Below are 26,213 nucleotides of genomic sequence, written 5' to 3' on the forward strand. Positions count from 1 at the left end.
TGAACAAATTAGAAGCACAGGGAAGCTGTAATTCAGTACTTGGCTAATTGTACTGTTACTTTCTATCCGAGGCTTCTCTATAAGATCAGGCCTGTTTGTGTTAAAACTTGTGTTGCCAAAAATCATTGTGATCTTTGGGATAATCACTTGTACACATGCAGCATGTGCTGCGGTCATGAAGACAATTAGAGAGCACACACACTGCAGAATTTGACCCTGACTTCCAACTGCAAAATCTAATGTTTTCTTTCCCTCTCCACCCTCCTCCACGTTTTTTATTTCACTTTTTTCTCCATTGTGTGTGTGTGTGTGTGTGTGTGTGTGTGTGTGTGTGTGTGTGTGTGTGTGTGTGTGTGTGTGTGTGTGGGCAGTGAGCAGTACTTGGATGCTGCTCTCTTCCTCCTCCACATAACCAGCGAGTTATGTAAGAACTCTAAAGAGTAGCCCGTATGGTACCGGTAGAGTATTTATAAATATGCCTCTGTCAATGCAAAAGAACCACACTACCCCAGAGGCGTGTTAATGCTAATGCCTGCTGCATAGAAGCTTACTTAGAGAGTGCTTACCTGCAGCCCCTCCCCCTGTTTCTATTTGCATATCTCCTGTTATTGCTAAGTGCAGAGGCTTTCAGAAGTGGATTCAATATATGTACACTGGACACTCATGAGCCACTTGTCTCAGAGACAAGTGGCTCATGCCTTTCTTGTTATATCTTTGAGCACGTGTTGACACTTTTCACTTGACACTTTAGTGAAATTCACATTCACAACAAAGAATGAGAAAAAGGGAGAAAAACAAGAGTTTTTTTCCACTGAAATAAATATCTTCAAACTACATTTGATTTGTCTGTACTCATCTACCTGTCTGGGTCACATGAATAAGGGTTAAATTATAGGGGGAAAATGTAGTAATTCTAATTAGGCAGCAGGACTGTTTTACATCATGAAATCGTGTTTATTTAAAGCTTGAAAGTCACTTCATGTAGCATGTGCTGGAGCTGGGAGTGTTCGTGTGAAGCTTCCATAAAAACAGAGTGCCCTCAAGTGGCCGGTCCAAGAGCACACACCTTTATTGGGTAGTCTTTGAACCTCTGTTTCCCAGAGATCTGTGATGGATAAAAGCATTGGGGATTTTACACCTAGTTTTATGTAGAAAGTGGTTAATATATGAGTAAATATATAAGTATATGGTTGGCTTCGTTAGTAATTTGTACCTGTGTATAGTTATCATAAAGACCTAAAGAAAAGGGGCAAATCACATTATAAAACACTTGTGACCGAGCAGCCATTGCTATTGCTCAGTGTTTTGAAAATCATGTGTCACTACGACAGCAGTACAGGTTGAGTTCAACATCTTCAGGAAATTCTGAAAATTAGCCAACCTCAGTTGTAGGCAATTTGAAACAAGATTTAGCGAATAAACATGAAGGAGAAATACAACATATTAATAAACCTCGCTGAAAAATGTATTCCGTTTAGCATTTTACATGTAATTGCGACTAATGATAAAAAAAATCGCTTGTCTCCAATAACTCGTCTTGTCTACGGGTTTTAAATGTAATATTTTTCAGAGTACTTGAATGCAGCCTAAGGCCGACCCTTTAGAATTTTCTAGTCTTTGATTGGTTGAGTCATACGTCCGTCAAAACCGAACCTCACAGTCTGTTCGAGTCAGGGGAACAGGTTGGAAAGAGCCCGACGGAGGCTCGTACAATCAAATACTGTTGGTTGCAGGTTGTAACCGGATCTAACACACAAGCTGGTGAGGAGTCGTGTTAGTTTTGCTTCATTTATTGGATTTAAAAAAAAAAAGGTTGTGTTTTCTGCCTACCGTACAGACAGGCTTGCTTTCCGACGCGTGAAGAATCAACTCGCGCAGTCAGGAGCTTTGGCTTGCCATTATGTGTTGAGCTATCGCGTTAGTACTTATGGTAACACAGGCTAGCCTAAAGCTATATCATGATGTTACAGCTATACATTTTGGTGGTAGCTGGGGTTGAATGGGCTGTTATTCCTCTACTTTCTTGTGTATAATAGTCATGCAGACACAGTTTCACCACGCAGCTTGACTTAACGTATTCATTCCAGAATAACAAATGGCATCATGCACTGTGAAATCCGACTAGCTTAGCAACACGAGGAAGCTAATGTCGTGACTGTTTGTACTGTTTATACCACCTATTACATGCTATAGAGGGACCTTATTAAACGTCGTGCACCTCTCAAAACAGTGTTTTGTGTTTAAATAAATGGTTAATAGAGTGGTCGCATACATTTGGGTTTGTATTGACACTTCATTGTTTCCCAGTCTCTTTGCTTTCTCTATTGTTCTACAGTTGTAATATGCATGCACATGCAAACCTGTTTAATAAAAGCCTTTCCTGCTGCATATACTCCAAACTATAACCTTTTTTTGTTTCTAATGCATATGCAAGTCCTTTTATTCAGCAAGACAGACGTGTAAGGCACTGTGAAGAGAAGCATGAATTTTTAAGCTAAAAGTGGCATCTGAGTAGATGTGGATAGTGTTGTGTTTAAAAAAAAAAAGATAAGGAGCCCCCCCATAATAAAAGCTTATTCCCTTTTTGTTTAATTCTTACCTTAAAAAGAAAATATATTTATCATATTTTAACATAAACAAAGACAAGCAAATAAAATGAACAACAAACCACCTGTCCCAGTCCCACGCGTGGTAATCTGATACTCAAATTTAAATCAATTCAAAGTGCACACAAAAAACTGCATGGTTACCATTTACTGTCCTAAATGCTGCTGCAGCCACCACATTGGCCACATATTTCTCTTTCTCCTGGGCTGTTTGCCATTGTTTGTTTTATCCAGTGAGTGGGACACTGGGTCTTTTTTCTGTTTTTTTTTCTTCCTTCTTTAATAATTGTGTTTTGGGGAACCAAAATTTTGAAATCATTAAATGTTACTTTGTTACATAATGTTAGTCTTCTAGACTTTGTACATTTAGATGTTTGGTATATTTTTATTGAAATGGTTTAACTTGGCGGGAGTTGCATATATTTGGATCATAGTTGTTATAAAACATGGATGCAACTTCTGTGATGTCAGCCATTGGTTTCTGAAGTCCTGTTCTTGAGATGCGTGTTGGTTGTAAAACAAAAACAAACAAAACCAAGCAGACTGTATGGATGAAAGCACTTGCTCATTGGCTAATGATTTGGAGCGGCCGTGGTTTGGGGGGTAGATCGTTGTCTACCAGTCGCTACCAAGTCTGGATGTCAAAATATCCTTGGGCAAGATAATGAACCCCCAGTTGCTTCCAGTGCAACTACTGGAGTGTGAGTATGTGTGCACATACGGCCGGCTGCAACCGGTTCAGATTGCCCCCCGCCTGCTTCTGCCAGAGGTTTCTTCCTGTTAAAAGGGAGTTTTTCCTTCCCACTGTCGCCAAAGTGCTTGCTCATAGGGGGTCATGTGAGTGTTGGGGTTTTTCTCTAAATGTATTATTGTAGGGTCTACCTTACAATATAAAACGCCTTGAGGCGACTTGTTGTGATTTGGCGCTGTATAAATAAATTGAATTGAATTGCACATGTGAGACGGGCATAGAAAAAGGACCTTTGTGTGACTGGGTAAACGGGGCTTGCATTGCAAAGCTGTGGTATCTGCTTTCTGCAGGATCACATGATTCTTTGTGAGAGCCAATGTTGTTTTAACCAATATGCATTTTATTCATGATATTGTGGAAAAAAGGATTCTACCATGAATCCTACAGTGCTGTCGCTCAGTGGTGGAGGCTGCTGTTACCAGAAACTTGTTTAAATCCGTGAACATTAGTTTGCAGAGTGAGTGTCAGACTTCAGTAATTGTGAGAGTGGTGATTGCTGTGCATTGAAACTAAGCACTGTTCTCGATCATTTAAAAAGAGGGAAGTCTGGCAGTGACCACTAAACCATTTAGAAGAAAAATGGTTCCTGGACTTGACATCAGTAAAACGACAACGTTTTAGTTTTAAATCTAGGATTTATTCCATTATTTTTTCTGTCTATTTTTAATTTTCCTTGAGATTTCATAAAAAGTTTACATGTTAAGCTTGTAATCAATGTTACAAACTGAGGTGTTAAATGATGTTGCAGTCATTAAGTTTACAGGTGGCATTTTGACTGTACGTCTTTAAGGACTAAACCAAATCTGTTTCCTGTTTCCATTTTTTGGAGGACCTTTTTTTAAAGGAAGTAACCGCCCTCCTCTTTTGTCACAGGAAGGGCTCAGTGCAGCGTGGGTGCCCAGGGATCCACTGCCTGAGTGTGGGGAGAGCAGCGGCCGAGACCCCAGAGACATGAACCACACCAAGGGTGGCCTGGTCATCTTCACCGCCAACTCGCACCCCTCGAGCCGAGAGCTGGGCAAGAGGATTGCAGAGTAAGTTCTTAGACATGCACTCAGACACACAAAGCAAGACGGGTTATTTTAGAGTCAAAGCCCATACACGTCCTCCAGGAGAATCTCGGTCTCCTTTCTTTTGTCTCATATGGTAAAAAAGGGACATTTAAACTCACATGTGTCAAGAAGACATGTTTTGCTCTTGCTTCTTCTGTTTAACATGTGTGTTTATTGATAGCATGAGCCTACATACGCAGTCCTTATGTGCTGTCTTTTCTGTTTTTAGCCACCTTCCCGAAACAACAGGATGATTGTCCTGCCCACCTTCCCTGTCACCAGCTCATCAAATACGCTTAACTCCCATCATTGCATAAACCTTTAAAAAAGGAACCGTTTTCTAATTAAAAGGGAGATAAAAGACTCAAAAGACAGCTGTCTGCAGAGCTAAACTAATAATGGGTAAAGGGTGTGTAGCCTCATTTTAACAGAACGTGTGTGGTTGCTTTGTTAGTGTTTCATCATGTTCTGTGTAAACCGAAAATTCCTACAGTCCAAACGTACTTTAAATGCACAGAGTCCAAACCTGGACTGCACAAGGACATCTGAGTCTGCATGTGTTTATAGAACAAACAGTGTTTGGCTGCTTTAGTGGACACTAAATACCTCACTGTGCACCAGGATGTAAACACTGCTTCTTATTGCATTTCCAAATGAATAGTACATTTTTTAAATGTTATACATATATTTGGTTGTGGGTTGTTTTTTTAAAAATTCATTTTTTTGTTTCAACTTTAAACAAACTTATTTACTGTTGTTTTGTCATTTTCTTTCTCAGGCGTTTAGGGGTGGAGCTTGGCAAGGTGCAGGTGTACCAGGAAGCTAACAGAGGTAAGCTCATATAATAATACATGCTACAAGATTCTTTAAAAACAATCATTTAGTGTCTTCCTAGTTTAAAGCTGTAGCAGCTAGAAAATGCTTAAATGAAAAGATTCTATTTGGAAATAGCTCTGCGAGTAATGAATGCTGAGAATGAGGTTCCAGTGAAAACCTCTATAAAGGCAGAGTACAGGAGTTATAGAAGAGTTGGACACGCATCATCTGCATAAAAAAGAATATTATATGTAGCTCACTGCTTTGTCGATTAACAAAAATTATATCTGCAACTGTTTTGGAACAAAATTAATTCTCTGGGCTTTTGACAATTAGATGACCAGGTAAAAATGGGCGGTGGACATTGATGTGATGGACAACAACAACCTAAATGAAAATACATGGCAGAGTAATAAGTGCTGGGGAATGCTGTTAGCTGCGGCTGTAATTCCAAATACATGAAGCTTACAGCCTTCTGGTGCCGTCTCGGCTCTATCACACAAACCTCATCCGAACTAAAGCGGACGAGATCGTGTAAATTGCAAACTGAAAAATGATTTCTAGTTTTACTGTGTTTGTCATCAGGTTACCTTAACTTCAAAGTTAAAGCTTCATGTTCTTTGAATTCTTTCAAGTCTGTTGTAAAGTGTATGATATGTAGTGTCGTGACATTTTTTATTAGTATTATTCAATCCTTCTCACCCACCAACAGTTAGTACTGCCATCCTATATTTAATATCTCAAACGTTTAGAAACAAAGTCTTTGATTTTTGTACAAAAACTTCCTTTAATCAGCTGCAAGTCACACGATTTAGGTTTCTTGAAAAAAATGTTCCCCTTAAAAAGTGACAAATTTTTATGGAACATACTATATAAGTGTTTCTGCTTGTATTTGTGGAGTTTTCTCCTTGTACATTTAATAAAATGCTTCAAAAGTGTAGGTTTAAATTTATCGTTGAGCTTGTGAGAGCGTTTAAAGCAGAAACTGAAACACTTGTTGTTCCCCTTTCATGACAGCAGTGCTAGACACAAGGTCACCGTTTCAACTGAGTCTGTTCCTGTTGCAAATAAATTTCCTCTTAGAAGATCACAACCGTCCACTGGGCTTGTACTGGGCTTGTACTGGGCCATGACTGTGCTGACTTTTAAAAGTTTCTAAGCAGTAGAACGCGAAGCATTTCGCATTATTCACCACTGGAACAGTTTCTCTCATTACTGGTGTTTGGGAATGGGTTTGACAGGGTTCGTACGGGTGCTTGAAATCCTTGATAATGCATAATAGAATTTTCAAGGATTTGAAAAGTGCTTGAATTTCAGATGTGGTGCTTAAAAGTGCTTGAAAGTGTAGCTGTATTTCATTCACCACAAATAACTATCTGATTGAATAGTTTTCTTATCAGATATAAAAATAAAATGAGTCACAAAATGTAAAAGAAAAATTTCCCCGCCTGGCTGCCTTACGTCTGTTTCAACGTGTGACCCCGCCCCTCCCTCGGACAGTCGGGGATGAGTGCGCTAACATACCTGTAGGCTGCTGTTTTAATGAGTGTTTGATGGAAAACAACAATGGCGGAGTTTGCGCTCTCCAGCATGATAGGTGAGTCCTAGTAAATAATTTTCCAGTACGTGTACGTTACACATGCTATTTTTTAAAATTATGATTATTATTATTTTGCTATCAAACTCGCTGGAGCAATGATTGAAACGCACTGAGTGTGATGCAGTATGGCACGCTGTTATGGAATATGCTGTGAACTTAGCTAACGTTACTTAACATTAGCCCGATGCATAACTAGCTAACTTAGGCTTTCTGATTAACCCTCTGGGGTTGACGGAGCCAAAGTCTCCATTTCAACTTGGGTCAACGTGCGGACTTCAAACTACATACCAGTGTTTAAACTGTGTTGATAGGCCACGTAAAACCGGTGTTTGTTTGTTTGTTTTTTTCTGAATAAAACAGCTGTTTACTCCGGAAGAAACGATAAAAACAGCGTTTTCTAAGGAGAGCGCTAGCAAACACGCTTTGCTTCTGAGTGAAAAAAGAAAAGGAAAAAACACTCCTTCCCTATTGGTGGAAAAATGTACCATGTCGACCAATCAAAAAATGATATGGCAACATGTGGCATCTGGTTGTTTGGGAAGCTTTAGGAGTGACAGAGAGCGAGAGAGCGAGAGTTTTGATACTGAGAGGTTTGTGACGTTTGCCGTGTTTGGAGTCTCAGGTTAGTGTGTTGTCTTGTGTAGTTAGTGTGTAGTCGTTGTTTTGTTTTGTGTGTCAGTTCTACTAGTGAACAGTTGCTGCCTTAAAGCCACCAAAGGCAGACTGCAGTGTAAACGCTGAGTGACACAGCTGCTGTCAGACCTGCAGGTTTATCCCTGAGCTGTTCTCATGTGTTATAGTGACACAAACTATTTTTTGGAGTTGCATAAATAATTTCTGTGCCTTCTTATTTGATGCAGAACACTTGATTGTTCTATATAACCACATAACTTTGTTGTTTGCAAAACTTGTGCATATTTTTTAAAAATGTAAAATTTCTATTTTCATTTCAAGTTATGAAAATGATTCGTTAAACATGTTTGTGGTTTTTACAGTCAAAAATATCACTTTCTACTCGTATTTTACATTTTGTCTGAATTTAGATAAATTGTGCTGACACATTATGTCAAAATGAGAAAATAACAGATTGGCAAGATAAACAGTTTTTAAAGGTGAAATATAGAGGCCAAATCAAAAGTAGTCAAAAACAGCCAGTTAAACCCTGGACACCAGCTTTTTGGAGTATTTGAAATAATGGTAATATGAGTGATCCATGTGGTTTTATTGGGAATTAACTTAAAAAACAAACAAATATCTGTCTCCTATTTCTTGTCACACAGGAAAGAAGCATCAATATCTGATGAGAAGACTTATTTATTTCTTTTTTGTTTTCCAACAGGAGAATCTAACAAGTTGATTTGTTCACATCTTAATTTTTAAGTGAAATGTGCATTTTGAGTTTATACACGATAAGGCGACCGTTTCCTTTTGCAGTATATTTGTGTGTTACGTTTTTCTGTGTCTTAACAAAAGGGGAACAAAGGTGTTTAAGTTCACCTGGGATGATTTGTTTTAATGTTCACATGAGGTGATGCGAATTGAAGCATGCATTCTTTTTTTTTTTTTTTGGCGGGAGGGAGGGGGCTGGAAAAGCTTGAAAATGGACCTTGAAAGTGCTTAAAAAGTGCTTGAATTTGACCCTGAAAAGGCACTTGGTACTAACCAATAATACTAACCAATAAAGAAAGTGGCCCTGTGTCAAGTTGTTAGCCCAGCAAGAAAAGCTGAAGCTGTCACTCAAGTTATTCCCCCAGCTGCAACCTTTATGTCATTTATCCTTTTTATTTTTATAACAAACAAACTAATTACAAAACTTACAACATACAGCAGCCAGGTCAGCACATATCATACCAAAATAATAATATAAAAGAAATGCTTCATGTTTTTACATACGTCCTCAGAGGGAACAAAACCGTGACAAACAAAAAAAAGTGTTTCTCAGAATCTGCGTTCCTTCGTGGCGTCAGATCGTCCCTGCAAGAGAGTTTTCGGTATCGTCAGTTAGCCTGGCCAGCAGCATGTTCATATGAATCGCAGTCAGCCTTGTACCTGGATCGCTGTACTCTGGTGTTTGGAAATATTAGGCATTACTGTTGGTCCCCCAGTAGGCATATTCCTGGTGACACTGTTGTAACGTTGTAATCTTATTTTCCAAAATGGGAAAATGCATTTAGAGTCCCAGATTGTATAACGCTTTCTGGTTCTGCTTGACATTTCCAGCATATGTTATTGGTAAGTAGAAACCTAGATGCAAGAAAGTAAAATCTGTGTACCATCTTATTTTCCTCTAGTTCTAACCATGATTTCTGTACATAAATCACCTGTATTGTGTTTTCCCTTTGTAAGCCATTGTTTCCAGTAAACAGTTTTCCCAACACAGACAGAAGGGTTGAACCATAATGAGGAATACGGCTGTTTAAAACGTGACACCATGTGCACCTCCCTCCATAAATGCATGGCGTTGAATTTATGGAGGGAGATATATTGCATATCTGAGGGCTGTGCTGTTGCCATTACTGCTGTCAGTGACCTGCAGCGGTCTGTGCTGCTACTGTACAACATGCTGTGTAGTGACGCAGCTAAACCCCTTTACAAGCTTTTTTTTAGTCCAGCATTAGGATACAATTGCAAATAACAATCTGTAGCTACTTTACTATGTTAGTTTCTTCTAATAATACTACTAATAATAAATAACTGCATCATGGGCATATTAAAAATGCAAATTCCATAACCTTAAATTTCCATATTTACTCAACTTACACTAATATATGGATCTAATGTTGAAACACGTTGCATTTTATTACCTCTTTTGTGACACATGATGGAGACCTGATTGTGTCCTTGAGACCTGTGTGTTTAAATGAAAGCACGAAGTACAAACATTAAGATGGACTGCTACACATTAAAATGACACATTATACGTAACAAATTAAGAAAACACGAGTAGTTGCAGACAGACTTGAAATATTGTAGCTTGTTCCATTTATACACAGCAAAGTATTTAATCCAGTTTTTCTCAGTTCAGCTGACAGTGTGGTAACAGTAACGGAGATTTAACGGTGTAATGGTTTAACATGTCCGGAGGGGTTGTGTTTCTTTCTTAGTGTGTAGTAGGGATATGTGTGACTCAGGAGTTGTTGCTGCTCTGGCTCATCAGCTCCTACAATGTTAACAAGCAAAGCTTTGACATAAATGAGCAGTTGTATGCGATTGTAGCAATGCTCAACCACGCTCTTCGTGGTCGGTGTAACATTTCTATGACCAGCCTTTGTGTTCTCGTTAGAATGCTTTTCTTACTTTTAGATTAGTCCACTACTCTTATTTTTCCTTCTCCTTAAAATGACCGATCGGTTGGTCATCAGCAGCAGACCTGGTCTGTATATAAAACGTGGGCGTAGCTCTCAGGTGTGGAAAGTATTTTGTTTTCTCATCTGTTTTTCCTGGGAAGCACATTTTTGGAATGCTAGTGTCTACGATTTAGGACAGTGAGGGTGGAGGTGGTAATGAGGCTGACAGGCTGTTGTAGGCTTTGTTAGGGGGCGTGTACCGGTGAGGCTCAGTGCATGTTTGTGTGCGCGCACATTCTCTCTCTGCTCTTTCCTTCTCACATCCGCTTTTTGTTTCCATAGAAACGCGGGTACAGATCCAAGAGTCGGTGCGAGGCAAAGATGTCTTTGTCATCCAAACGATGTCAAAGTAAGAGAGAAGACAAATATTTATTTGGACGTTTCCCCAGAAACGTGTCCCTCACGTGTAATCGTCTGCTTGTCTCTCTGCACTTCAGGGACGTGAACACCACCATAATGGAGATGCTGATCATGGTGTACGCATGCAGGACGTCCTGCGCCAAAAGCATCACGGGCGTTCTCCCCTACTTCCCCTACAGCAAGCAGTGTAAGATGAGGAAGAGGGGCTCCATCGTGTCCAAGCTTGTTGCATCAATGATGTGTAAAGCTGGTGAGTCTGTCCCTTTAAAGCACTCAAGAAGAAGACAGGACACTATTCAATGTCACATATCGTAGTATTTCAAATACATGATCTGTACAAACCACAGACATGTTACAAGCTGACATGACCATGTTTGTGTAGGCCTCACCCACCTCATCACCATGGACCTCCATCAGAAAGAGATCCAAGGCTTCTTCAACATCCCAGTGGACAATTTGAGAGCCTCCCCGTTTCTGCTGCAATATATCCAGGAAGAGGTCATTTCTAAAAACAGATGTGACACACACGCCTCATTTCTATCACTTTTATTGTTTCTAGTCTTAACTTTAACAAATTTGATGCTTTTTTGATACTTTTCTACATTAGTTCATCTCTTGTGTGTCATTTTAGCTCCTCTCCCTTTAAGCTTACTTCTGATTGGCTGACTCGGGTGGGAGCAGGTGGGAGGGGCTTCTGTGCCCGAGATGGCCACGTTTTCCTTACTAATTTCATTCGTAAACAAAAGCCAGTCTGAAGGGATTAGCTGTATTTTCCTGACATCGTTCTTTGACACTTGCACCACATCTAGCATGAGCATCCACCCAGTTACAGTGTTCATATTAGCAAGGCTGTTTTGCTGACGTTAGGGGCTCTCTGCCTGCTATTACATACAAAATCAGTTTAGTAAATGGGAACAAGGTCCAAAGCTACCTGGTCCAGTGTAATATTGCAGAGCACCATCACACCTGAAACACCATCACTTCTGCTGGAAGTAGCACATGGACAAAGGTCACCTTATACAACAAAGAAACTTGTTTTGAACTTTCTTTAAACAGACCAGTTTGTCCATTTTTATACTGGGATATTATTTAGGATGTAATTTAAATTTAGGAGTCTGTAACCTGCAGTACACACCTGCTAAACTATCTATCCAGGCATGCCTGCTGACACCTGGATATGAACATATATTAAACACGTAGAGAAACAAAGAAGCTTGATATTCTTGCTTGCTGAGTTCTGATTGGATAAGCTATTGTGTGCTTAACCGTATGTAACTCTGACCTCAGTTTTGTGTCTCCTCCCCCTCAGATCCCCGACTACCGAAACGCTGTGATTGTTGCCAAGTCGCCAGCTTCTGCCAAAAGGTAGGCTCATCTCCTCTCGTCTGTACGAAGTCGCCTTTATCTGTGTTACCATTGCTGATGAGGCCAGCTTGTTGCTCACTTCCTTTTTGTAGTGCTTTTATTTTTGTCACAGTGTGACATGAGTTCAGGCTGGTGTCTGTGTGTCTTGTATTGGAGTAAGTTGTGAAGCGCTGCTGACTTGGTGTGCGCAGGGCTCAGTCGTTCGCCGAGCGGCTGCGTCTGGGTATCGCAGTGATCCACGGAGAAGCTCAGGACGCCGAATCAGACCAAGTAGACGGCCGACATTCCCCACCCACCGTCAAGACCACCGGAGCCATTCACCCCAGCATGGAGATACCATGTAATGCACGCACACTTGCAAAGAACTCGTCACACGCAGGACTTTGTGCACCCCGTATGAATCACAGCAGGACTCACTGTCTGTGTTCCCTTCCAGTGTTGATCCCTAAAGAGAAGCCCCCCATCACTGTGGTGGGAGACGTCGGAGGACGCATCGCCATCATAGTGGTGAGAGATGACGCACAGTTTCCGAATTTTGGGATGTCAATGTAGACAATATGTCAAATCGACCCACTTGAAAATGCGTGTGAGTGAAAGTGGCTGCAGGAAACTGAGGCAGCACTTTGAGAAGTCGGTCAGCGGTACCTGCAGCCATAATGAGTTCACAGTAACAGTGAGAGTTAGTAGTTTGCTGAGAGGATGTAGCTGTGAGCTTCCTGACAACTTCCTGACTCGTGGTGGCTGCTCCCTCCAATTAATCAACAGTCTAACAAAAAAGCCCCAAACGAACACGATCAGCATGAACTGCTGTGAGGAAAAGTCCTTTAATTACTTCAAAATGAAATCCACCCTTTCACTCGCTGAATCCTTTTTGAGGTGAACCAGCATTAGATGTAAGGACAGCGTTACCATTAGCAGTCATCTCGTTTTCACAAAGACTGAGAGGAAACTGTGAGAAAGCGAGTCTAGCCAATCAGGAGTCGTCTCTGTGGTGCAGTAGTTAGTATGAAAGTGTGTCACTTATAGATTTATTAGTCATAAGTGATTAGAAAACACACTCAAACACACCTGAATGGTGACTTTGCCCTAAACTAAAGTTTAAAGCATGTTGATCTCTGTCACACATTACACAGCTTCATTAATCTGTGTCTGTTTACTCATACCAGTCCCAGCACTCGACAAATACCCTGATAACTCCTGCTATGAACACAGTTAGCCAAGTACAGTTACATTTTATATATATGTATATTTTAAACTGTCATGCATCAGTGCCTCAGCACACGATGCTGATCCTGTCCTTGTGTGACTGCTGGTTGGATCTCTCGGGGCAGAGGTGGGACAGCCTCCATGTTTCCCTCACAGAATATATTTCTATTAACCCTTTAGAGCCGGTCAGAGCAGCACGCTCCGTTTTGCATAACTATTTTTAAATCCCGGTAGCTCTGCAACCACGTAAGCTAGCGCAATAGTTTTATTTGCATATGAAACCGGAGGAGTTGTACTTACATCTGATCCCATCAGCTTGTCCTTGGTCACAGTTTCCTTCCACATACAGCTTTGCAAAAGCTGCATAAAAAGCAGCAACAAAAACATAATATTCCAGAAACACGCTTCGCCGATCCGATCAGCTGTTTGTAACACTTCCTACGTCCATCAGTGCGAACTCTCGCATGTCCGCCATGACCTGCCCGAAACCGGAAGTGACGTCATTTTGCGGAAATGTAGTTTTTTACCATCAGGGCCTCATGAGCCTATACTGGTGTTTTTAAAAGTTATCTTTGACTTTATGACTTCCTGTGTTGTTTCTGGGATGCTTCATATTGCACTGCTGGAAATAGTTTATTTTGATGCATATGCTGCTTTTTTGCAAATTTGCACTATAATATTTATTTTCGTTTTTCCTGCACTATATAAAAATTGGTGTATTTCAAAAATAAAACTATGAAGACACTCAAAATAAATTTCCTGTGGTGGGAAACTATTTTGTGCAACTTTTTTGTATTTACAGTTTTGAGGCATAAGCCTCTTAAATTTCTCTAACTAGAAATATATGTTAAAAAAATAAAATTTTTATTTATTTTTTTTTGTAGTTTTTTGCAATTTATGTAATTACTATGCACTTAATGCATGCATATTATTAATATTTGGGCTATAATGGTTGTATTGATGTATAGCAACTTGAAATGCTCCTAAAAATGGCTCCACAGCATGTAAAAATATAATAAGCTCTGGCAGACTTGGTTCTATGGTAGGTCTTAAAGGGTTAATGATTCTTGGAGTGCCAGCTCACTCACTCACAGGTCTTTCATACAAACATGAAGTTGAATTCAGTCACACTGGTAATCTGCAGAAATTGGCCTCTAAAGACTAGCAGGACAAAGAGGAGATAGCTGCACAGCTGTTACAGTAACATGTTTCCATAACGTAACATTAAATCTTGTGATTTTGCTCATTTTTGTCCTGTCGAACTGAACTGTCTGGGTGTGGGTCGACTCTTTCACTCAGTCAGAAAAGGAGGAATGTTGTTGAGTAATGTGGAAAATGATCCCGCTCCTCTGTGCCCTGAACGAGCAGTTTTGAAACCTTGGTATATATCAGTACAGACCGGGCTTGATGACCATTAGAACAGCTTCTGGGTGTTTTCCAAAGATTAGCCCCAGTAAGCTGCGTAGTCGCTAACTGACGCAAACTCAGACATTTTGTTCTATAAGCAGGTCTGAAGTATGAGGAACAAGCTTTACCTGCAGTAGGTGTCCCAGGTGGAAAACGCTCAGTGAGAATTAGATTCTTTTCTTTGTCATATTTCAGTAAACTGCAGTTCTGGATGGGTGTGAGTGTGCAAATCAGTTCTAAAACTGATCATTAATTGGAGCACTAGAAGATTTACTGAATGTAAGTTTCCGGAACAAATTACCGATGATGTTAACGTAAAAATAAAAGTTCAACATCCATATGGGAAGAACTGAGAGAGGAGGGTGAGCTAGGCAAAATTACTGCGCCGCATCAGGAACACCGAAAGGAGGTTGGGTGGGGCGGACTGTCCTCAGCACGTTTAAAACCATGCCCGTTTGTCCCCAGGATGACATCATCGATGATGTGGACAGCTTCGTGGCAGCAGCGGAGACGCTGAAGGAAAGAGGGGCCTACAAGATTTTTGTCATGGCGACACACGGCCTCCTCTCCTCAGACGCCCCCAGGTTCATAGAGGAGTCGGCAATCGATGAGGTGAGTCGTCGTTCTTAGGCTTCCGTCAGCATGGCCGCCGCCTCCTCACGTGTGTCATTGTCTCCAGGTGGTGGTGACCAACACGATTCCCCACGAACTCCAGAAGCTCCAGTGTCCAAAGATCAAGACGGTGGACATCAGCATGATCCTGTCAGAGGCCATCCGCCGCATCCACAACGGAGAGTCCATGTCCTACCTGTTCCGCAACATCGGAGTGGACGACTGAATAACCTGTCTCACTCTCTCACTCACTCACACACACACACACACACACACACACACACACACACACTTTGCCTTCTCAGTCCTCTCCTGATACATAGATGAACGATGAGCGTAGTCAGCACCCTGAAGTGCTACCTCTATCATAACATACGAATATGAATGCTAACCTGTCCTTTGATTGCAGCTGAAGGATGTGGTGACTGAACACACACTCTCATGCATGCGTATCTAAGCACACCTAGTTTTGTTCATAGCTTTGACCAAACACACACACTCTCTGATTAGTGTCCCCAGTGGATATTAAGGGATTACTGCCGAGCTCTCCGGTGGCTGCGCTCCACACGCCTCAGTTCCTTTTGTCTTGTGTCTTTCCCCCATAGAAATGATGTCGAGGTTAAATCAGCTCATGTTAGCACTCGTTTGTTAGCACTGAATGTGTCTGATGTTATTAGTAAAGGAGATTGTACTGATAATGTCGGTGCCTTCCACAGGACACAACACACAGGCCTTCGCTGCTCTTTTACACCTCGCCCTCGTTAGCAACTCTGGAATATACGCTTCACGGCTAATGACCACATGTTGTGCATGTTCAAATCCAAATGTGTGTTTGATTATTTCTGTGGTGTCTGAATGTGCAACTAACACGGCTCATTTCGACTGGTCCCAGCAGCCATACGTCTGAGTGGATGCCATAGTGTTTAGATGTTAATCTGGTGTCAAATCTACTAAATGCTAATGTTGACCTGCGTTTAACAGGAAGTCTTTGGATCTTGATAATTGGATGTTCCATTTAATGACAGTAAGTCATCCATGTAAATGTGCCATCATCTCAATACTTAGTGTTGAATATTTGTTCGTGTCACAAATAAACACTCCCAGACTGAGGAGGGCTCTGGATGATTAAAACCTGACGCTCCAGTTCCAGATTTAAAGTGCAGTCAGTCTCTGGTTAGAAGTTTGAGGTTGTTCTTCATAAACTGGAAATCTTCCATTGTTAGATCCCTGTGAGGGAGACCGAAGAAGTTTGTTTCAACACATTGTCCAAGTTTAAATAAAACTTCAAACTGTGGCTAAAACAGGAAAAATGCATTTTTCTGACTAGCAAAACTTGACTGAAGCGGGTCTTTGTCACTTTATCAGATGCTCCCAAAATGTTTTGTATTTATTTTCTGGATTTAATATGAATAAAGATAACCTATGAAAGGAAAATGTCTTCTGCTGTGGTGGTTTGTAGCTTCATAACTGGGACCGTGTTTGCTTGAAAGCATGAAATGCTGTTTCCATATTAACCTCCCAGGACCTGGCGTCCACATATGTGGACATCACATTTTGGGACGTCGAGACCAAAATACGTAATTTTTCTCTACAAGAGCCTGATATCCACCTACGAGGACATCATGCTGCCACTGTTCTACCAAAATTTGAAACAAATGTCCTCATATGTGGATCTCATTATTTTAGGTTAAAAAAAAATTGGTAATTCTTTGTTTTTACATTCTTTTGGTCCCAATTAACCCAAATAGCAAAGAAAAATTATAAATGCTGCCATGAAAGAGTTCAGGTCTTAGGAGGTTAATGTAGTAATATTACACTTAATGTCATTACTGTTTTATCTAAGTGGACTGGATGAAACCAAATGAGTCCGGACATATTGTTGAAATATCTGTTTAATGTAACTACAATCATATACTGTATTTAAAGGATGGAATATTGATGATGTCACCCATCGGTTTGTACAATGCTGCGAACTTTAAGTAGACATACAGATACTAGTGTTAAAAATAGTCCAGTAAAAGCTGAAGCACTGATTCAACCTCTTAAGTAAAAGTGATAAAAGTACAGGCTCTGAAATGTACCTGTGTGCAAAGCTAGCTGAACCTTGTGCTATTTTATGTAATAATAAAATAATATCAGTAGATATGAAAGCAAACTTTATTTCACTAAAATTTTTAATTCTAATAAAGGTACTTTGAATGAGTTAAGTCGAACATGAGCAGAAAAATGGAAAATCGCTCTGCTGTCTGACGCCTACGTCGCAGACCTGACTTGGCCTTTGAACGGAAATAAAGGGAAGAGGTCAAAGTGGATTCAGCAGGTGGGAACCCTAAAATCAGTTGATTTTCAGGAGATTTTCTTAATGTGCAAGCTGTGATCAGCTGATTTGGGCTACTACTGCTCTGAGGGTCACTGCTGTTTGTGGATTTACACAACTGAAATGAACAAGATGTCAGCAGATGTTTCCTGAGGCGTCCTGGCTGGTTTCCATCCTCTACACGATGTTTATGCTGTCTTTAAATTAGACAGAATAACGTTGGTCAGTATCATCAGCTTAACTTCACTTACACTTGATGTAACCTCACTCTGACCATGAAACCACTGTGCACCAGTCACACACTGCTCTTTACTTTAAACCCATCACAGTACAGAAAGTAACCTCTTTATCCTGCACTAACCTGCAGAGGACTTTCATGTTACCTTTGAATAGTCTCAGTTTGATTTGCTCCAGTTTGAGAATATGTCACATGTCACCCAATATCTGATTTAAAAACATGAGGACTTACATGTAAGCTTTAAATTTCCACTGAACAGTCCTTAAATCTAACCTCTTCTTCCTCTGCCCGTCTTTCTTTCTCCATCTCTGAGTGAAGTTAGCTCTCCTTCTTTTCTCTCCCTCTGAAATAGAGTAGCTGGACCTTCAGCTAGCATCACACTGTGACAAACTGCACACAAACTGTTTGTGTGTTTGGTGATGTTTCTTGTGCTGATAGAAAAGTTGCATTTGAATTGACCTGATACTCAAAAACATCACTCCCTTTATGATCACTCCTCTTTTGTAGCGCTAGCTACACTGATGAGTATCTGCAGGGTCAGTTAGGGCTCATCCAAGACGCTTCTTCATGAGGAAGTTGCACTGCTTGCAACCATTCAACAGGCCTCTCCTGCTTTGTCTACTTTGCTTGGGAGCCATAATTTTACATCATAAAACCACATTGTATTAAACTAGATGTGAAATTAGCAACTGAAAGTTTTTAGGAAAGTGTTTACTAAGGTGATTAAAAACAAAATACTCATGATCACGTTCTCCACAGACTTCTATACAACTGCATGCGATTCTGCAACTATTCTGCTGGCCATTACCAAAAGTGCCTGTTTAAGGGGTTTCAACATGTTGGCTTCACTTTTCAGACTCTGAGGTAAAACAGCTTCATTGAAGCAGGGGGTGAATTGAGGTATTGAGGTAATTCTCAGTATTTCTTCCATCATACCTGCATACAGCTGCTGCTAAATGGAAGGTGCATCCAGAGCATCAAGAAATCCCCCTTGAAGCCTGAGGCCATTGTGTTGCCCTTCTTCTTCCTCCAGTACTCTGAGAGAACAGTTAGCTAGAGGTTGGGGAAGTCCATCCATCCATCCATTCGCTTCCGCTTATCCTTTTCAGGGGCGCTGGAGCCTATCCCAGCTGTCATAGGGCGAGAGGCGGGGTACACCCCGGAAAGGTCGCCAGTCTGTCGCAGGGCGGTTGGGGAGGTAAGATCTGTAAATCAATGCACACTTCAAACATATGTGAACAGTGAAATATGAAGTTAAATAAAACTTGTTTTTTTCTTGTCATATTTGATCTTTATTAACGCTGACAGACAGGTATTGGTTCAGACAAACATGGTGGCATCAACTGAAAACAGAACCAGGCAGAGAAGGAAATCTGTTTCAGACCCGAGACGCACTCCGAGGTCAGATTGTCCCGCTCTCATCATTTGGCACCGCATGACTGTTAGTCTTTCAAACCACACGACTTCACTGTCTAATTTCAAGCCAAGGACTAATAGTTTTGTAAAGAAAAGGACAGAACTGCTCCAAAGTGCGGTAAATTTTGGCGATGCATGAAAATAGAAAAAACAAAGAAACAAAAAACAAATTGCAAGGATTCTCATAGTGCTTTTGTTTCTTGTAATTTCACCCCCCACCCCCACCACCATTTTTCTTCCAGTTTCTTAAAAGTTGCTGTGTGACACGCGTGATGTGAGCACAAGATTGCATCTGCTCTACATAGCAAGCATCTGTTCTTCTAGTTCTATAGAGGCTGGGTGTAAAGTGTTTAAGGATTGGCTACCAGTGGTTACAGCGCAGAACATGCCAGAGTTTTTAAGCTTTTCACCTTGAACATCAAAAACGGTCATTATGCAAACACAATCAGAAGCAACTTGACTTTGGGTCCTAGCATTTCAGTGCAATTTGGACTGAGGCTCATCAACCAAGGCGATCTGAAGGCAGCGATAACAGGAAGTACATGTGCAAACATCCATCCATCCAGTATAACTTATCAAGGTCTGAACTGCAGGGTCAGCAGTTCAAGCAGAAGTACCTACACCTCCATCTCTCAACCATCTCCATCTTTTCAGGAGGGTCACTGAGGTGTTCCAATGGCAGCCAAGAGACGCAATCTCTCCAGTTCATCCAGAGTCCCCTCCTTTCCTCTTACAGATAAGTCATCTTATCTGTAAGAGGAGACCAGACGCCCATCGGAGGAAGCTGATGCTTGTATCCACTATCTCAATCTTTAGGTCACTGCCCACAGCTTGAGGTCACAGGTGATGGGGATAGATCCAACCAGTAAATTGACAACTTTGCTCCACGCTCAGCTTTCTCTTCACAGCAATAAGCTGGTACTACATCTGCATTACTGCAGACCCTTCACCAATCAATCTGTTAATCTCTGGCTCCACTTCTCCAGTCTTGAACAAGAACCGGTGATACCCAAGGCAGGACCTCATCCTCAATCAGGGGCAGGGCAATTCTCATCCTCGCAGAAAAGCACAACATTGTAAGCTAGAGGTTAACCACTTGACAAAGCCTAAAAGGACCACGTCACTTGTGAATTCCCAACGCCACCAAACCAAAACCAACACGGCCTTTAGCTACATCTAGAATATGTTGTCCATAAAGGACATGAACAGATGGAGAGGCTAACTGTCTGACTTTCGCAAACAGATCTAATTTGGACTAACCTGAGACACTTGTGAATGACCTATTAAGCAGTTTCTGTGTACTGGCTACTTAACACTGATTATAACCTCCACCAACAACAACAATCAGTTATGACTCCTTGAAATGTACAAAGTGATTAGACAAGAACCGTAATCCTTTACCTACAAGCAAGGCACTGAACCCTCTCACTTCAGAGGCCGCCTGTTGACGAAAATGGTTTTGAAGGTCATTCCCCGAAATATGAACTGGGGGCAAATGATGAGTTTATTATCAAAAATCAATCTGTAACAGCTCTTACATGGCGTAGTGCTACAATCAGTCAGTCTACCAATATGGCAGTTTGTCTGTAATCACTGGTATTATCTTTAAACTGATGAGGACAAGCTAATTTTGTTTTTTCCAACGTAGACACAGCGGATGGGGCAGGAAGGGTAACAAATGACAGTCAGCTACAGTTAGCAAACATCGGAAGGCTTTTTAGAGGCAAAAGCAGCAGGTTAACTTATAGGTCATAAAAAGGCAAGCTGATCACTTCCTGTGTTTAGACATTAAAACCCAAAGTGACCAGGGTTCGATTTGGTGATACAACAGCTTTTGTACAGCTCACACTGTTTCAACACCGAGATGAAACTGTAATAAAAAATACTTAAGAAATAAAAATACTCAAGTGAGTTGCTTATGGCTGATTTTCATTCCTTTAAAACAAAAAATGCTCTTTCACCTTTGCTTCCATCTATTAAGACAACACTTTAAAACATACTGCAGGTTTGGAACAAATACTTGGTGTCTTTTTAGCAAAAGAAGAAGAATTCTTACATGAAAATAATCATACATTGTGATTTTGGAGTTACTCCTCCATGTTCATCAGCCAGACAGTACAAACACAAAAGATTATTTTCTGGTGGTTGAATGTCCTCATATTCCTGTTTGTTTCCACGTCCCCCGACAGTTCTCAAACAGAAACGTGCAAAAAGACTTAAAACTCTGCCCCCATGTCTCTCTAGATATCTGTTAATGCACAAATACTGTAGGTCAAAGGTGAAGCACAGATTCAGATCAGTTTCAGCTCCAACAGAGTGGGTGTGAAGAACAAAGCCAGGCTGAGGCTGAAGGCAGGGGCAGATTGGTCTTAGCAAAACAAGCTTTTTTTTTTTTTAAAGCAAATACCTCAGGAAAACATGCTTCTACCTAGCAAGTAAGCTTGGAAATGCAACTTTTCATTTTCAAGCAGATAGCAGCTTTATCTAAATAGTCGTGATTTGTCAAAATTATTTTGGGTTTCAAAGAAACGACGATACGTTTTCAATGTAGCCATGCTATAAGCTTTGTGATGCTATACTCAGGCACAGCAGTGCTTCGAAATGCTAACACTGGCATACGAGCGTGATCGCAGGCCCAGCAGGGTAATGTTGAGCAGGCTTACCGTGTTCGTGAAATCCATTCAACACGTTAGCATGCTAACATTAGTGGAATTTAGAACCTTAATATTTGATGAATTAACATTTATAACCGGCTGTTGGTGCAAAAGGGAAACTCGGTATGCTTCCTCTGGGCACTATGAACATCGGTACAATGGGCTTGAAGATAATGAGAGCAAAGTTGCAATGCAAATGGTACCATTCTCAGAACCAGGGTGCTAGTGTGGCTAAGGTTTGGGAAAAAGCTGTAGAGATTGGTTTTAACTTGTCAACCTCAAAACTGCTCCATTCATTATGAGTTAAGCTTAAGTAGCCTAATTAGATCTCGGGATTGTACTCCACTTGTGGTTTTTCAAATAATGTGAGCTAATCAGAGCTTGCCAGCAAGCTCTACTGTCTTTACTCTCTCTACTATCTTGATTAACACAGGCGCTCATAACAACAGTTACCACGGGGAATGACAGCAGCAAAATACATAATCTACCAGTTCAGAATTTCATTTCACATGTAAAGGCCATCTTTCAGAGCACCATTTTGCCATTCACATGAATACAAGTTTCATATTTGAAACGGTCCACATTATAATTTTCACATAATTTTTTATAAACATAGAGCGTACAGTAACCAGTATCACAGGTTCAATCCTTGTCTAATTAGTCTATTCTCAGCAAATCAACCTTTTGATTCTGCTAATCTTAAAAAAGGTTGCAACTCATTACATTGATCTGACCAAAGAGGAGTTTGGGGAAAAGAAAAGAAATCATATTCAGGTAGATGGAGTTGACACATTGGTTACTGAATTCCTGAAGAAACACCTGACCTTTAATGGCTATAATAACACTTTTAAATTCAACCAGTTCAACTACGTCAGGCATGTATCGCTAACTTAAATTCATTTTCTATAGGTATAATACTGGCACTGGGACCCTCTACTTTTCTCCTAATGTAAGATATGTGGAGTGTGTTTACATGCACACAGTTTTCTGAATAACCCCGATGCTCATATCCATGTGACGGTCTTGTTACACAAACACTTCAGTGGCTACACTATCCTGTTATGCTAGCAGGCTTCACTAGCTAGTGAGGTGCTACTAGCTAGTGAGAATTGATAAATACTGATACAAATATCAATATAAAACAGAACTGGCAAAGACTCTGGCATCCTTGATAGTTCTAGTTTGTGATTTTGGGAAGTTAAATTAACATATTGCCAGCTAACAACTACTACTGTCAGTCGACACTTATAGCCTAACAAGCTAACCGACAGCCAAATGACATTAGCCAATACAGAACCACGGAGAAATGTCACTAACTTAGAACTAGTGACATTTGACTAGTCAGTATGTAATGTTCAAACAAAAGAAACTATTAAACTATTACAATAACACTTACAGAAACAGAAACCACTTCATAAAGGTAACTTTTAGCTAGTAAAGTTTAAGATTTTATGTTTTTTTTTAATGTTCAAATAAAATCTAATATTTGAGTGTCCAGTGTTTCACTATACTCCGTTTATATCATGTTAGTCAATTTATGATCTGGAAATTTAAGTCAGCCAATGAAGAAAAACAAAAACTGGGGGATCAATTGAAATTTTTTCAGTAGTAGTTTCCACTTACTTTTTATACTTGCTAGTTTTGGAAGAGAATTCGTGTGATAGTTCTGGGGGAAAAAACTGAAGTTAAATTCAAAGTTGGTTTTTTAGGGAGTCTTGGTGCATGCTCAATCATCCAGGTAAGTAAATCCCAAAAGGCTGATTCTGTTCACCTGTTTTTAGGGACAAAAAAAAAAAAAAAGGCCCCCGTGGCCATACTAGTCTTCCATGCTAATAAAATAATAATAATAATTAAAATGAAAATTACATTTCATATGAGTCTTTAGTTAGGTATATAATTGCTTGGAAAAGTTTTACTGCGCAATATAGGAACATTATTATTGATGGGGGATATTAGTGGCAGTAATAATAGTAAACTCCAATCTAAAAGTTAGTAATAATTGGACCTGCTTTTGGACAAATTATGAATTTATCTTTTTAGTAAATATCCAGTATATTGTTATAGGATTTTAAATGAGCAAATTCTCTAATCTTAGTGCTGTTTTCCACTTTGGATTTGACCTCAATTGCCAATTCAATGAATCAGTTTCTATCTGTAGTCATTCTCTGCTTCCATGACATGTTTGGATGATAGATTTTTTTAATATTTTATGTATATGGTAGTAGCTAAGAGTGCGAGCTAAGAGGATATTCTAAAACGAGAAAGGAAGCCTTCCTACACGTGAGAATATAGTGCACGGCTGACCTGAAAGCAGGTTTGTGTGCATGTAAACCCACAGAGTATATAGTAAACACCAACAGATATACACAATTAGAAGTTCTACAAGCACAAATTAGACTATTCACACCCTGTTTGCCATTGATGCTGAGAGAAAAGAGATGAAACAGACTGAGGACTACTGAACCATTCCCTCCACAGTAAGGCGTCACCGCCTCACTCTTAGATTCCAGATCCATCTAATTGCTTAAGCCACTTTAACACTTTTAAATAAATGTATAGAATATATACAAACATTACGCCACGTAGTTCAGACCTGAAACGCACACTTCTTCTTTACTAATACCACCGTTTGCAGAGAGTTAGGTCAGAAAAAAGAAAGCAAAAAGCTGGGCTTTGACAGTTTTGAAACACGGAGGCCATCTTGCTCCATAGTTTTTATTACTTCGCTAATGGGCGGTGCGGTGGCCATCAGAGTTTTGTCGAGTCTTACTACCGAGGTTCCACTTCTTGAAAGGTGTCGTGTCTCTAAAAATAAGGTCACCGCTTCTCCTGGTAGTTTCAGATGAAAACGAGCATCGCCACGGGCAGAGAACACGCTCGTCCTCTTCTCTCAAAGGTCGTATAACAGCAGTCCTTTTGTCCCTTTTGCTCTGCTTCATTCCCTCTGTCGCTCTATAAAGCACTTTGTGACGAGCCTGGTTATTAAAAGCGCCTTTTGTTTTTAATAAATCGGATTTATTCACAGAACCTGGGTAAGATGCTGCTAAAGAGAGGAGAAAACACATCGTCTACAAACTGAGTTGCTGAATATGGTTTCCGGGTTGAATGCCAAGCCAGTTGCCAGGAAGACACAAAAGGAGGATTCTGGATATGACAGAAGGTGCATTCTGGGATTTGTTGTTGACTGACGGAGCACTAAGCCACTGGCAGATGCCACATGAGAGGTTGAGTCTTTCCTTCTCCACGGTCCTCTCTTCTACTTGCTGGGATTTTTTCCCTCCTCTGCTACCTGTCCGTTGCAGTGAATGGTTGATTGGAATAAATTACAGCCCCCCTGCGGTAGGATGATGGGGGAGGATGGGGGAGCTCCTCCTCCTTCAGTCGCAGACAGGAGGCAGGAAGTAGCAGCAGTCTAGGAGGGATTGGGGGTCTTCAAGGCATCCACTTTGGTCTCCAAGTCTGTAATCTGTGGAAAACATAGTGGATGATAACTTCAAGAAATATAACGTTAAACCTTTTATGAAAAGTGTTAAAGAAACACTTAATTGAAGCAGAGCATCAAGTGAACAAAACCTGTGGGACGATAATCTGCAGCTTGATCATTTCCCTCTGTAGCAGCATAGACTGAGATCAGACGTGTTCCTTTAACTTGTTTGAGCAGTGTACTAAAACATAATGCAGGGACACTGCCATCAAGATGTGACCCTCCTTTGCCTTTCCTGCTCGGGAAAAGCTCTGCTACCTGACAGTGAGAGATTCAGGTGAGTCCACTGCGAACCTTTTCCTGCAGGTTGTCTGTCTCCTCTTTGTGTGTTGCCTCGCTCTCCTCTTGTGCCCGACGCTGAGCAGTCTCTTTCTTCAGGTACTCGATCTCCCTAAAATGCACACGCGCACACACACACACACACACACACACACACAGACACACACATTGGAGTGGTGGTGTTTTTTTACTCCTTTTATCTTTTTACTCTGTCCCTCCTTCTCCTTCCTTACTTCTGCTGGTATTCTTTGATCAGCCTCTTGGCTTTGCTGTATTTCCTCTCCAGGGTTTGATACTGAGCCTGAGTTTCCTTCAGGTGTTCATCCACAGCCTGAAAAGACAAATACTCGCTGTGAGTAAATGATAACAAAACTAGTTTTAGGGTGGCAGTGAGCTCATTTTTTTTCGTTTTTAAGGGATGAGGGGAAAAAAAGAAACACTTGATTCACTCGTGCCTTTTTGAAGTTTAGGTTTACTATCTTACCTTACATAGAGACTGTGCCTCCATCCAGTAGCCCTCAAGTTTTTCCATCCTCTCTTTACTGTCCCGGATATTTTGCTCCAACTGAGCACGCTCCATCCGCCAACGCAACTTATCCTGCTCTGCGTGAGCCAGCTGGAGGCGGGGTGGGGGTCAGTGTGGGAGGAGGAGGTGGTATGTGGGAGGCATTAAGTCATCACAGAGCCAAAAAGAACTGGTGTT

At 40.7% G+C, this 26,213-nt stretch overlaps 2 protein-coding genes across 8 annotated transcripts in view; one reads left to right on the forward strand and one right to left on the reverse strand.

Moving 5' to 3' along the window:
- Positions 1 to 1,630: 1,630 nt before the first annotated feature.
- prpsap2 (phosphoribosyl pyrophosphate synthetase-associated protein 2) lies at positions 1,631 to 16,571 on the forward strand. Of its 3 annotated transcripts, XM_086288031.1 has the most exons (11): positions 1,631 to 1,761; positions 4,231 to 4,391; positions 5,188 to 5,240; positions 10,455 to 10,521; positions 10,610 to 10,782; positions 10,915 to 11,030; positions 11,842 to 11,897; positions 12,089 to 12,237; positions 12,334 to 12,404; positions 14,976 to 15,122; positions 15,190 to 16,570. In XM_086288031.1, the coding sequence occupies exons 2-11, from the start codon at positions 4,309 to 4,311 to the stop codon at positions 15,346 to 15,348; spliced, it is 1,074 nt and encodes a 357-aa protein (XP_086144157.1). In that variant the 5' UTR covers positions 1,631 to 1,761; positions 4,231 to 4,308; the 3' UTR covers positions 15,349 to 16,570. The 3 variants fall into 3 exon arrangements, with proteins under 3 accessions (XP_086144157.1, XP_086144156.1, XP_086144158.1); XM_086288030.1 differs by having other exon boundaries at positions 12,089 to 12,404; positions 15,190 to 16,571; XM_086288032.1 differs by lacking the exons at positions 1,631 to 1,761; positions 4,231 to 4,391; positions 5,188 to 5,240 and adding an exon at positions 6,613 to 6,822.
- Positions 16,572 to 18,930: 2,359 nt separating this feature from the next.
- Positions 18,931 to 26,213, reverse strand: part of LOC147331787 (neurabin-2-like) — a 36,743-nt gene continuing 29,460 nt past the window's right edge. For all 5 annotated transcript variants that reach the window (XM_086288038.1, XM_086288034.1, XM_086288035.1 and 2 more), the window contains exons 12-15: positions 25,995 to 26,126; positions 25,744 to 25,841; positions 25,526 to 25,622; positions 18,931 to 25,213 (exon numbers count right to left, since the gene is read on the reverse strand). In XM_086288038.1, the coding sequence (XP_086144164.1) occupies positions 25,160 to 25,213; positions 25,526 to 25,622; positions 25,744 to 25,841; positions 25,995 to 26,126 (381 nt within the window). In that variant the 3' untranslated portion in view covers positions 18,931 to 25,159. The remainder of the gene's footprint in view (positions 25,214 to 25,525; positions 25,623 to 25,743; positions 25,842 to 25,994; positions 26,127 to 26,213) is intronic.

Source organism: Aulonocara sp. 'chitande type north' Nkhata Bay, linkage group LG4 (assembly GCF_057382095.1).
Source record: "Aulonocara sp. 'chitande type north' Nkhata Bay isolate Kocher_YH1m ecotype deep benthic linkage group LG4, A_spYH_male_GT1.1, whole genome shotgun sequence".
NCBI lineage: Eukaryota > Metazoa > Chordata > Actinopteri > Cichliformes > Cichlidae > Aulonocara > Aulonocara sp. 'chitande type north' Nkhata Bay.